Source organism: Hyperolius riggenbachi, chromosome 1, assembly GCF_040937935.1.
Source record: "Hyperolius riggenbachi isolate aHypRig1 chromosome 1, aHypRig1.pri, whole genome shotgun sequence".
Taxonomy (NCBI): Eukaryota; Metazoa; Chordata; class Amphibia; order Anura; family Hyperoliidae; genus Hyperolius; species Hyperolius riggenbachi.
In genome coordinates, this window is record NC_090646.1 from 291,723,460 (window position 1) to 291,737,326 (window position 13,867).

At 41.9% G+C, this 13,867-nt stretch overlaps 1 protein-coding gene across 1 annotated transcript in view; it reads left to right on the top strand.

The window, feature by feature from the left end:
• LOC137548607 (very low-density lipoprotein receptor-like) overlaps positions 1-13,867 on the top strand; it is a 110,506-nt gene that overhangs the window by 9,758 nt on the left and 86,881 nt on the right. Inside the window, exons 4-6 of the mRNA XM_068271159.1 lie at positions 1,331-1,566; positions 8,140-8,269; positions 11,004-11,182. Coding sequence (XP_068127260.1) covers positions 1,331-1,566; positions 8,140-8,269; positions 11,004-11,182 — 545 coding nt within the window. The remainder of the gene's footprint in view (positions 1-1,330; positions 1,567-8,139; positions 8,270-11,003; positions 11,183-13,867) is intronic.

Here is a 13,867-nt window from a genome sequence, read left to right on the forward strand (position 1 = left end):
GTCCTGAATCTAGTAGACCTCAGATCGTGTGAGCTGCAGCATCTCCATAAGCCACGCGTATACTGGAAGTAATTACTTCTGGTATATGCGCTATGGGAGTTGCTGCAAGTACACAATGTCAGTTTCCTTATGCTTTAGAACCCTAAATGCATTCTTTAAAATTCAAGACTCAATGCTTTAAAGGGAATCTGAAGTGAAAATAAACTTGTGAGATAATGATTTGTATGTGTAGTACAGCTAAGCTAAAAAATAGAATAGTGGCACAGGTAGGAGTTGCATATTTCAGTACAGGAAGCCTTAAACTTCAGTTGTTACCTATGCAAAAGAGCTTCTCTGAGCTCTCCGACCAAGCTTGGTCTGCTACAGTACTGTTTTCTAAAGCACTTATCTAGACTTCTCTCACTGTTCAAAGGCTTCACTACAGGAAAGTTCAAAGGGTCATTAGCTCTGCTCTTTCATAGTTTAATAGTGTAGTTTGTAAACTGCAAATATTAAGAATGATGCAATGTTATAAAAATAAAGCTATATAACTGAAAATAAAAATGACTTTGCCTCTAATATTCTAGTAATTATCCGTACTACACATACAATTCAATATATCATATGTTGAGGGGTCTGAACTTGACACTAAACACTTTTATTTAGCCTAAGTGGGCACAGTCCCACGAAATGTGTTGCCAGTACACATTGTCATTAATTGTATGACTGTCTTTAAAGTAAGCCACCAACTTTTTTCATTTTTCTTAACTGGTATTAACTTAGTTTTAGCATACCCTGGGTGCCTCTTTTCACCTTGTGACTTAAAAAATATTGGATGCATTCCAGGGCAATGTTTAAATATTAACATTTTGTGTTGAGCCCTATGCCTTCCATGAATAATGTCTTGTAATTGTTTGTATATAATGCTGCTGGCACCTTGGTACAGTGCAGCTGGTCTACTGAAGCAGAATATTCTGACGTTTTAATGTTTTCAGACATCCTGAGAAAATAAAATGGTATGATTGCTGCACATGGCAGCAAGTTATCACAATAAAACCACTTTTTTCTTCACTTATCTCCCTTACCATGGATGGGCAGTGGTTCTCACGCTTTTGGCACATCTCAAATTGAGACTTAATTAGAAACTGTATGGTTCATAAAGTAGAACCCATTTCTCCATTTCAGTTCATTCTAAACACTGGCATGGATATGGCCCTTGAGAACTAAAGTTTCCTACCTGTGACCTTTTGATACTTTTATACACATAGCAAGTGAGTCTTGCAGTATGTAGCCACCGTAAGATGCATCTTCTGCACGCTTGGCCTGATATTTTTTTTTTTTTCCCCTCTAGAACCTAAGCAGTGTAGTGCTAACCAGTTCCGGTGCAATGACGGCCAGTGTATTCCATACAGCATGCACTGTGATAGAGACAATGATTGTGAGGACCACTCGGATGAACAAAATTGTACAGTCTCAAAACTTGTTTTTTGTCAAAGGGGGCAATTCAAATGTCAGAATGGTAAATGCATTCCAAATGAGTGGAAATGTGATGGCGCCACGGATTGTGAAGATGGAAGTGATGAAAGGGTGAGCTACTTTACTTTTGTTATAAAATACTAAATATAGATGCATGTGTGCAGAGTTTAATTTTTGAAAAAAAATAGTCATCCCATTGCAAGCTGCAGTTAACTAAAAAAATTCAAGGGCTTATTACAACTTCTCAGCAGTGTTGCCATGAGGCTGTCAAATCTCCCACCTTGATGTAGGAGAATTTGCTCTGAGTGTCTGATTTAAAGGACAAATGAAGTGAGGGGGATATAGAGGCTATCATATTTATTTTTTCTTTTAACCTCCATGGCAGTAATCCTGAGTCAGGTTCTGGGTGGAAAAAAGTTGAGCGTTACTCCCCAGCCTGACTCTGGGTAGCCCCCTGGGAGGTATGGGGAGACAGTGTAGAGTAGCGGGTATTTCAACTCCCCTCCCCCAGGATCCAGATGCAGTTCTAGAAAAGGGACAGCGCACTCAGGGGAACAGTACAGCAGTAGATTGGGTGAATTCAGAATCTCCCCTCTAGAAGTTGCTGGTGAACCTGTACAGGAGTAGCCAGTGTGTAGGCCTTTATCCCTTTAGCCAGGGATCAGGCACAAAGGCAGCTGGATTCCTCCTTCACTTGGATGGTTGTTGTTTGGCAGCGAGCGGCTCTGAGGTTGTACACCCTGTCTGTGTGCGAGTCCACTATATGTGGCCGCACAAACACTGGTGGATTTTAAAGCATCAGCTCCAGGGGAGAGGACACGGGAAGTTGGCATAGTGGTCTAATTGTAATGCAGCGATGCGTGTAGGAAAAACTGTGACTGCCGTATAGTGTTGATTGAAATTTCAGTATATTGCAACGTGTTTCAGGAAACAAAGTCCTCCTTTCATCAGGCTGAATCCAGATGCTGGCAGCCATTCTTTAGCCATCCGGTCCTCTGAGGCTCTGGTTAAACATGTCTAGTTGTGAGGCAGCCCTGCTGATCCTCTGCCTCGAATACTTTAAGAATAGACCCTGAACAAGTATGCAGATCAGATGTTTGTTTTAGGATTGACTGGATTATCTGCATGCTTATTTTAGGTGTGTGATTCACTGTACTGATTGACCCCAGACAATTGGTATTGTTTAAAAGGAAATATGGCAGTCATATCCCTCTTACCTTAGGTGTCGTTATGCTGAGAATACACGGTAAGATTCTGAGCCATTTAGATGGCTCAATAATTTCCGTCACGTGTGATCTCCCGCCCAATCTTTTCCACACTCGATTCTGCATGGGAGACAATGGCAAAAGAAAATCGAGTGTAATAGAATCGCCCACAGAATCGAGCGGCAAAAAGTGTCTGGGTGCAGGATCGAGCGCCAGAATCTTACCATGTATTCCCAGCATTAAGGTGCATAGAAAAGTCCAGTGATGTTTGGCAAATTTTGCCATTTCCATGTAATACGAAAGCTTACCTATACAATCTGTTCAAAGTAATAAAAATCTGTTGACCTCCATGTGGAAGTAGTAAAATTGGCCAATCAGATTTGATGTGTACCAAGCTTTAGTCTAGGGCTTTAAAACAAACGGCCTATTGCCATGTACATCTATATTTCCACTTACTACTTGATGGCTGATACAATCATAAGAATCAGATTGTCTATAGATAAAATTTAATAAATACTTTCACTTTCTCAGTTGGATAAGCTGGTAGATATTGTCTTGACCGTGTATGGTAAAATGACCATGCAAACGGGTTATAATACAGTCAGGCCTCTTTCACAGTAGGATGTTGCGTTTTGATGCGACGTTAAAGTCGCAATGCAAATAACAATTTAATGCCCCGTTATGGTCGCATACAGTAGAGCATACAGGCAATGAAGTGTTTCCAAGTCATTACTAAGCATGTTTACAACAATTTCAGCACCCTTATACTGCGCTCATATACCACGTCAGCTGTTGTAAATAGTACTTCTGAAGCATAAGAGAAATAAAAACATCCACTTTAAAATTCTCACTAAAAGAATAGGTACAATTACAGACAGTAACCACATATATAATGTCCTTGTTCAGATGTCCATACTCGCTAGGAAAATACTAGGCAAAAACGCAAGTGGCCGTCTGTCACGCTACCACACAGACCGCATGGGGAGAGCCAGTTATCGGCTCCTGGCTCTCCCCAAGCTATCTCCCCCATACTGGCTCTCCCCATGCGGTCTCTGTGTGGTAGCTTGACAGACGTCCACTTGCGTTTTTGCCTAGTATGTCCCTAGCGAGTAAGGAGACGTGAAAGTCAATATACTGTGCTAAGGCTGAATGGGATATGCCAGGAAAGTAGAAACAAATTAGTTAAAGGGAACCGGAGGTGTGAGGAATACCGACTGGGAATAACCAAGAGAGGATTGCCAGAGAGGCTGCGGGGTGGCCAATACCCCGAATGCGAGCATTGGCCTTGGAGGCCTAGAAGTCTGGTGAGTCTTTTCCCGAAGGGGGGGGGGGGGGCTTTCTTTTTATGATACATTTGAAGTGTACCAGAAAGTACAGGCAGAGAAGAGCGCTTAACCATTTACTGAAGAACCATTACTAAGCATGTGCAAACAGTCCAATGCAGCAAATAACGTGTATAACGCACTGCATGCAGTACTTTCACTTTAACATGCAGTGTTAGTCACCAACGCAATGTGTGCACTGTGAATGGGGCATTTATTTTTTATTGCAGTGAGTTATTCTGCGTTAAATGTTGTCTTAAAGGACTTCCGAGGCCAAAATTAATAAAATCACACTATTCCTTTTTTTTGCAGAATCCACGGAGGACGTCCTGCCTGTCCTCCGCTCTGTTCCGCCATCAATGCACGTCTTATTGTTCCCCTACGGCTCGGCCCGACCCCACCGAACGGGTCGCATGGATGCCACCTCTAATATGGCCGCCGCCTTGCTCCGCGGCTGCGCAGTACGCTTTGTCGCTAGCGCGACTGCGCAGCCTGTGTGCGCCCGCCCGACGTACGCTTGGGGAGCATGCCGGGACCTAGTACGCGGCGGGAGGCGGGCAATAGGCTGCGCAGTCGCGCTAGCGACAAAGCGTACTGCGCAGCCGCGGAGCAAGGCGGCGGCCATATTAGAGGTGGCATCCATGCGACCCGTTCGGTGGGGTCGGGCCGAGCCGTAGGGGAACAATAAGACGTGCATTGATGGCGGAACAGAGCGGAGGACGGGCAGGACGTCCTCCGTGGATTCTGCAAAAAAAAGGTATAGTGTGATTTTATTAATTTTGGCCTCGGAGTCCTTTAACGTGCGACTTTAACGTCACACTGTGAAAGAGTCCTCAGAATAGGAAACGCGCTATAACTGCCAAGAACAATAAATCTTATGAAGGAGCTTGCCAAAACTTTTTACTTGCCAAAAGTTTGGCTGGGGATCTGACCAGTAAACCAGCACGTTTACAGTTGTGTTCAAAATTATTCAACCCCTCACTGAAATTGAGTGTTTTGGCCAGTTTGACATTGATTTTGATTATTTCAGTCATCTTGTTTAACAATTAAATCAAACAGGCGCTTTTAAGTCAGACAAATATAACATGACATTTATAATTCAATAACCACAAATGTCTTTTCTGTGCTCACATCATTATCAGTTTTATTCAACCCCCAAGTGACATTCATTTTTAGTACAAAAACCTTTTCCAGTTATAACCGCTTTTAAACGTGAAGCATAGCTTGACAAGTGTCTTGCAGCGTTCTACTGGTATCTTAGCGCATTCTTCACGGGCAAAAGCCTCCAGTTCAGTAACACTTAGGCTTGCGTGCTGCAACTGCTTTCTTTAAGTCCCACCAGAGGTTCTCAATCAGATTTAAGTCTGGTGACTGCGATGGCCACTCCAAAATGTTCCAGCCTTATCTTCAGCCATGCTCTAGTGGACTTGTAGGTATGCTTGGGATCATTGTCCTGTTGAAAGGTCCAACGTCTCCCAAGCCTCAGGTTTGTGACGGGCGGCATCACATTTTCATCCAATATCTCCTGGTACTGAAGAGAATTCATGGTACCTTGCACACGCTGACTCTTCCCTGTACCTGTAGAAGCAAAACAGCCCCAAAGCATGATTGACCCCCTGCCATGCTTCACAGTAGGTGAGGTGTTCTTTTCATAGACCTTGTTCTTCCTCCTCCAAACAGTGTTGATCCATGGGCCCAAACAGTTCTAATTTTTTCATCAGTCCACAGAACACTATCCCAAAACTTTTGTGGTAGTGTTCTGTGGACTGATTAAACAAAATTAGAACTGTTTGGGCCCATGGATCAAAGCTGTGTTTGGAGGAGGAAGAACAAGGCCTATGAAAAAAATCCCTTGCCTACTGTGAAGCATGGCGGGGGGAGGGGTCAAATCATGCTTTGGGGCCGTTTTGCTTCTGCAGGTACAGGGAAGCTTCAGTGTGTGCAAGGTACCATGAATTCTCTTCAGTACCAGGGGATATTGGATGAAAATGTGATGGTCTATCACAAACCTGAGGCTTAGATGTTGGACTTTTCAACAGGACAATGATCCCAAGCATAACTCCGAGTCCACTAGAGCATGGTTGAAGATGAGGCTGGAACATTTTGGAGTGGCCATCGCAGTCACCAGACTTCAATCTGATTTGAGAACCTCTGGTGGGACTTAAAGAAAGCAGTTGCAGCGCGCAAGCCTAAGAATGTTACTGAACTGGAGACTTTTGCCCATGAAGAATGAGCTAAGATACCCGTAGATCGCTGCAAGACACGTGTCAAGCTTGTCTCAAACTGGAAAAGGATATTGTACTAAGTACTAAGAATGAATGTCACTTGGGGGTTGAATAAAACTGATAATGTGAGCACAGAAAAGACATTTGTGGTTATTGAATTATAAATGTTATATTTGACTTACAAGTGCCTCTGATTTAATTGTAAACAAGATGACTGAAATGATCAAAATCCATGTCAAACTGGCCAAAACTCTCAATTTCAGTGGGGGTTGAATAATTTTAAACACAACTGTACATGTTCTAGTTCTTTGGGTTGAAAGACATGCGTCCATAGAGGTCAACCAGTGTATAGAAAACACTGCATTTCATAGACATGCAGTTAAACTGTTAACCATTTTGTCAGCAAAAGTGAACTTTCCCCTTTTTTTTACATGTTGCCTTAGACCGGAGTATGGGTGCATGCTGGAACTGATAGTTTCCTGGGCAATTTGGATTGATTTTGGCTCTTGACTGTGCACTGTGAAATCAAAGATACAGTAGACCCTTCCCAAGGGTGGTATGCAGCTAACTATGGGCACAAATGCTTTCCTAGTCCTCTGTAGACACTGGCAAAGCTTGTTTTGATCGATACATTTCATGTTTGCCTCTTCAGGCAAGCATACTCTCCTACTTGGTACACTGTGCCCACTGGCACTAACCACCATTTCTACCACTCCACACACAGCTTCCCTTAGTTACTGTCCTATACCTTTAAAAAGAACCTGAACTGAAAATTAAATGTCAAAATAAACACATCATACTTGCCTCCTGTGCAGTCTACTCATCAATCTTTCTTTTCTCCTGCTTCCTGTTCATGGTGATCAATGGATTTCTCGTCCTCCATTTTGAAAATGGGCATTACCCTATAACAGCTTCCTGGTCAGCACACTGTTAAACTGTAATATCGCCCACTTGAGCCATAGGGAAACATGGCCATTACCTTGCACATTCAGTTGTAACTGACAGCAACTGGTATGTTTCAGTTCTGACAAAATATTGTCAGAAGTGGAAGGATCACTGTAAGAAGAAAATGGTGAGCTTCTGAGAGGAACGGATGGTGAGGTAATTATGTAATTTGCAGCTACGTCGTGTTTTAAATTTTACTTCAGGTTCACTTTTAAACGTTTAGACTGTAAGGCCTTTTTTCATTGTCCACCCTATATTACTTCATGTGCAGCACCTGTTACCATTTCATCACTTTTCTCTGCCAATATTATCCTATAGTCTTATTTCATGTGCATTCATACCAAATTTTGTCCTATTTCAAGTGTCTGTTTCACAGCTCTGGTGTTGAGCAGAGGTTATTACCCCCTCCCCGTTCTAACTCTGAGTGTAAAGGTGCTAGTTATTTCCTGCTTGAGAAATGAAGTCTCTGTTCCACTCCTTTTTAAACCTCATTCCCTCACGGACTTAAAGTTGGCGATACAGGGGAATAATGTTGCTTCTGTCTCCAGCTGTCCTTCAAGTCAAACACATGGTACAAAATCGTTCAAATAGTGATCAGAATTCATGCTGTTGCTTTAATTGATGGTGTAAAGTAGTAGTTCTTTGGACACAAATACTGGACTCCTTTTTGGAGAAATCCTTGATGCTTGTAAAATCTGAGGGCATAAGAGGACTGCAGAAGCCAAGGTTGATAGACAGCATGGATAGCATATGTAAAGCTATGAACGTGCCTATACAACAGCTGAAAGAGGCAGTGACTGACACACTTCTGGCATGCAAAAGTACATATGGTCAAAGAGCGGGGACAACTCAACAAATGGTAGAAGATGGAACATTAATATGTGTAAGGAGATAATGATCTCATTAATTTTTTAAAACTTTTTTTTTAATGTAAGTGAATGTCTTGCTTGCTTCCACACGGATTACCTAAAAAAATATTTTCTCTAGGGCTGTAAACTCAAGAAGTTCATTTGCGAGAGTGCAGAATGGGCCTGTACTAGCCAAGATCAATGTGTCCTATCTGTCTGGCGATGTGATGGCATCAAGAACTGCCGAGATGGCAGTGATGAACTTCAATGTAAGGATTTAATAAAGTTTACTAATGTGTGGCGTATTTTGCACGTATGGGTCAATGCAGATTTACAGATCCTGCAAACTATATATTCTGAATGCAGTAAATGATCTACAGTACTTTCACAGAATTCTTGACACCACATCCTAGTGCAGAAACTGTCCAGTTCGTTATACATGTACACATTGTCCCTGAGTTATACATGTACACATTGTCTATGAGTAATACAAGCATCCTCAAATACAGAAGGTTAAATGTAGTAGAAAATATTCAGTCCTCTTCGATCATATAACCTGACAGATGGCATAGATGCCATTTTTGCACTATAGAAAGTTATGTAGACTGTAAATCTTCAAGCTAGACCACCTACAGAGATCATGACGAAATGGCTATATTGTTGAGATTTAGCATTTGTAAAGCGCTGCGGAAGATGTCACTCAGCGTTCAGGTCCTGTTCAGTGGTCAGTAGCGTTGCAGAATAATTCTGCATGTCCTCTCACTGCCCACAAAATTCTATTGGCCTGTTCACAGCAACAGGTCGCATTTCTCTATCTCTGCATGCAGGTTTTTGGTAATCGTTTATCGCCAGTCTCCATTGCAGTTCACACATCACAACTTGTTCGTTATACAACTGACCACTGTGAACCCAGCCTCAGCCCTAGAACAAGTTGACAGTTGAATAAAATCTTCTACACTGGTAAATTTCTAGCTATTAAGGTGGCCACTAATGGTCCAATTTCTAGCGAAAAATAATTCGAGCAATCGGATAATTCTGATTGGAAGCAAAATCATTCACTACACAATCAACAAACCAATCTTTGCTTCCTATCTATCACAACCAACAAGATCCAAATTTTGGTTTGACCAAAATCCAATCAGACTATTTTTATAATCGTTTGTAAATCTCAGTTGATGGGCACAATCGATTACGATCAATCCGATCAGAATTTCTGATCACATGAACAGTATTTTGCTAGAAATTGGACTGTTAGAATACTGAACAGCCTTTTTCTTAAGGTGGCCACTAAATTTTTTTTATTTTTTTTGTCCTTGAGAATTGTAACTTATTGAAGGTCCTTAAGCACTATATACAATAATACAACTGTACACATTTGATATCTTCTACAGAGAAACGTCATCACGTTTTAGAAGTGAAACTCTATTGACTAATTTCTAATTGACTAATTTGACTAATTTCTAATTGACTAATTTCAGAAGGCTGGATGAGGACTGTAAACATTTTACAGCTTGAAACCTTTAAGGTGGCCACTAACCAATTTCTGGTGAAATATCGTTCGCAATTAAATAATTCCGATCGGAAGTGAAATATCGTACTACACAATCAACAAACCAATCTTTGCTTCCTATCACAACTGACAAGAAAATCCAAATTGACAACTGTTTTTTTTTTTGTTTTTTTTATAATCGTTAATGATCGATTGTGACCATCAACTGAGATTTACAACCAAACTGATCACATCCGATCAGAATTATCTGATCGCTCAAACTATTTTTCGCTAAAAATTGGACATTTAGTGGCCACCTTTATAAACCTATCATAGGAACGCAAATTTGGCATTTTAAATACCTCAGTTTTAACTAACACAGCCATAAGGTGCCCGTTAACAGTACAATTTTTTTTTTTTTTTTTTTTTTTTTTTTCACCAAATGTGATCTTTTAAAATTTTTACAATTGCATTGCATTGTATTGAAAATTTTGCAGTTTATGAATGCAATCTACAAGGAACGATTCTTTGGTCAATCACTCAATAGGATCACATCGATCCGTAAGTTGGAATTTATAATCGCATTTGAAGAATAGTTCAGTAAATTAGAACAATCAATAATTGGCTTCAGATTACTTATGATGATCATTCAAATCGCATTGAAAGATCATTTAGTGAAATTGTGGTTATTGGGCACCTAAAGACTGTTATAGTGCCTTTTCATGCAAGATACTTTAGTTTTTGCTTAGGCATAGTTCAGGATCCTGCCTGTTGGCTTCTCAATCCCCGATGCCCGAGCATGACTGGTCACAAGCGATTTTTGTGCTCACAACCCCCTGTCAACAGACTGAAGCCACTCTGTTGTCCCTCATCCCTTCTCCATAGCAAAAGAGCACATCATTGGCCTCAGTGCTAGGGCTATGTCTGTACAGCATCATTCCCCAAATGTCACCCAAATCATTTACTTAATTACTGTAGTTTTATTCCTTTTAATTCAGTAAAGTGTTCCCTGTGCTACATTTAAATTGAACTAGGTGTAAACAGTAGTCAGATCCCTCATCTGTCATGATTAGACCTGTGAGGTAACTTGCAAACTTTTAGTGCTCAGTCTGTATAGGGTTCCTCCAGGCACTTTCTTCCCACGTCTCAAAATTGATCCCCCCCCCCAAAAAAAAAAAAAAAAAATTCTCGACTGATTAGAACCTAGAATATGGGCAGGAAGGATATGATCACGCCCCTTGTAATGCTGTATATTGCCTATACTGCATAACGTCTGAGGGGGGAAAATGCATTTATTGCCTACTCCTGGTTCCCTTCGTCTTATCTGCTCTGTCGGTTCTCCTATTCCGCCACTGGAGAAGATGGCGAAGGGAACGAGGAGTAGGTGAGTTAGTGTCTTTGTTTTTTGTGGTTTACAGGTTAAGCAATACAAGATTCAGGAGTACTTTAAAATCACTTAGAAATGAAATGGCAACATACATATTCTATTTGTAAGGCTTTATTTTTTTCTTTAGGTGAGGCCAAAAATTGCAGTGATGGCATGTTCCAGTGTAAAAGCCTTGACTGTATTCCAAGCAGCTTTGTTTGTAATGGACGACATGACTGTCTGGATGAATCAGATGAGGGAGGGAAATGTGGTGAGCCATGTGAAGAAAGGTGCTTGCTGTCCTGTTTTAGGTCACCGTATGGTCCAGTAAGTAAGATTTTCACTTCTGAAGCTTTAAAGGGAGGATTGAAACTGACATTTGCAATGTAATGAGTTTGTATGCTCATCAAATGACAGCTGTGTGCAGTTCCAAGGAAGTGTTTAAGGCTCCTACACGTGTCTGATTTTTCTAAATGATCGGTCGTTTGGACTTCAGATCAGGCGTGTATACGGTCGGTCGTTCAGCTGATAACACTGGATTTTTACGATCCGCCAACGAGTGATGTACGAGCCTTAGAGTGTAGTTGAAGTGAGCGGATTTAGTATAGGTCCTGACATCTCACTATGGGAGCCTTGTTGCATTGTGGGAAATGGTGTCCATTTCCAACTGCCAAGCAAGCAATATCTCCCACTGTGCAAATGGATATCTATAATTTTTTAGCCTATCGTATTGTTACGAGGTGTGGTTATAGATGACTTGGTGTGTTTTTGGTTTTTTTTTTTGCTTTTTTTTTGTTTGTTTTTTCCCAGGTCTGCCAGTAGTAAAGGTGATTACATGCAGGCTGGTGAACAAATTACATGGCAAATATCAATGATTTCTATTTTTTTTGCCTCACTTTGCAATGTATTGATTTATATTTTTTTCCCTCCTTTTCACCAAATTTCCTCTAACGAGGCAGCTCTTTTTGAGTTAGGAGTCCTTCCTTAGGCCTAGTTCGCAAAGGAATCTGCACATTTCCGGTCAGTTTTGCATCAGTTTTTGATCAGCTTTACCAGACTTGACCAAAAAATTGTCTGAACACAGCCATAGAAACGCATACGAAACTGCCAACTATCAAAAACTGACAGGACTAGACACCTTTTTATAAGTGAACTAAGCATTTAGGGCTTGTTCACACTGAGCGTTTGTATTTTTTTTAAGCGCTGGCGATTTTTAGAAATCTCCCTAAAAGCGCTTGTGCAATGATTCCCTATGAGTGTTCACATGTGAGCAGTTCGGTTGCGATATGCTTTCAAAAGTGCTGCCTGTACCTTTTCTGATTGGAAGGTATAGGGAAATTACAAAGCGTTGTTTCAAGCGCTTTGTGTAGGGATTTCCGGAGCGCTTCTATGAATATTGTATTAATTTCCGTGTGAAAGTTTACTTCCTGACTGACATCAGGAAGTGAAGAAAACAAATCGCTCTGCAAAAGTGCTTAGAAAAGCGCTCTTCAAAGTGCAGAGAAAAGCACTGACAAAACTCTCAATCGCTCAGCATTTGCAACAGCGCTGGCGATTTTATAATGCGAACATAGCCTAATTAGAGTTGGTGGGCTATTCCAGCAAAAGCTGTCTGTCTTAAGCCTAGTGGACACCAAAAATCGCTAGGCGTAATAACTATCAGCGATTTTTGTAACCATTTGCAGCAGGGCCGGCCTTAGGTTTCACAGCGCCCTGAGCGTAACCAGATTTTGGTGCCCCCCCACATTTATCCTCTTCGCGTGTGAACACACATACACACATACGGGGGGCAGATCCCCCCCCCTTTAGTGTATATAGGCTTAGGCTACTAGTCTTGCAGTCGCAGATCCCCTTTTAGTGTATTTAGGCAGCAGATCCCCCCCCTTGACCTCCCCCCCCCCCCCCCTCCCCATATTAATGTATCTACTCTAGCAGCATAAGCATATTCCCCCTTTAGCGTAGGGATATTGGGGAGCCTTACTTCTTGCTGGTCAGTCTTCTCTTCTTACTGTCTGCAGAGCAGTCTGCAGACTTAGTGCCAGTGTAGGTGCCAGGATTCTGCGAGCAGGAGAGGACTCGTCATCACTCAGGACATGCTGCACACTTCTCTGTAGCAGCCTGAGGCTCAGCGCGCCTCCGTCCATCCTGATTCCTGACATATAGCTATAAGTCCCCCCAGTACAGGTAGCCAGGCATAGGTGACCCAGTAAAGGTAGCCAGGTATAGATCCCCCCAGTATAGGTTAGCCAGGTAGGTGCCCACAGTATAGGTAGCCAGTATACTTGCCCCAGTATAGGTTAGATAGGCATTTGTCCCAGCTATAGGTTAGATAGGTAGGTACCTGCAATATAGGTTAGATAGGTAACTGCCCCAGTATAGGTTACATAGGTAGGTGCCCACAATATAGGTTAGATAGGTAGCTGCCCCCACTATAGATTAGATAGGTAGCTGCCCCCACTATAGATTAGATAGGTAGCTGCCCCCACTATAGATTAGATAGGTAGCTGCCCCCACTATAGATTAGATAGGTAGCTGCCCCCACTATAGATTAGATAGGTAGCTGCCCCCACTATAGATTAGATAGGTAGCTGCCCCCAGTATTGGCTAGATGGGTAGCTGCCCCCAGTATAGATTAGATAGGTAGCTGCCCCAGTATAGGTTAGATAGGTAGGTACCCGCAATATAGATTAGATAGGTAGCTCCCCCCATATATAGGTTAGATAGGTAGCTGCCCCCCAGTATAGATTAGATTAGACAAAAACGGAGGAAAGCGGGTTGGCACTATGGTGCGGCAAGTGAGCTAAGGTAGCTTAAATACAGGTATCCCTGATCAGGCAGCTGAGCGTGCTCAGGTGTGTAGACAAGCGTATCAGCACATGGAGCAAATAAGCAGAAGAAAACCGGCACTGCGTGAAGCTGTTTAATCTTGATATTCATGCAAACAAGGATGTGCACATAGGCAACAAGCAGGATTGTCTTGCACATATAAAGCATACAGTAAGATGTGGGGTA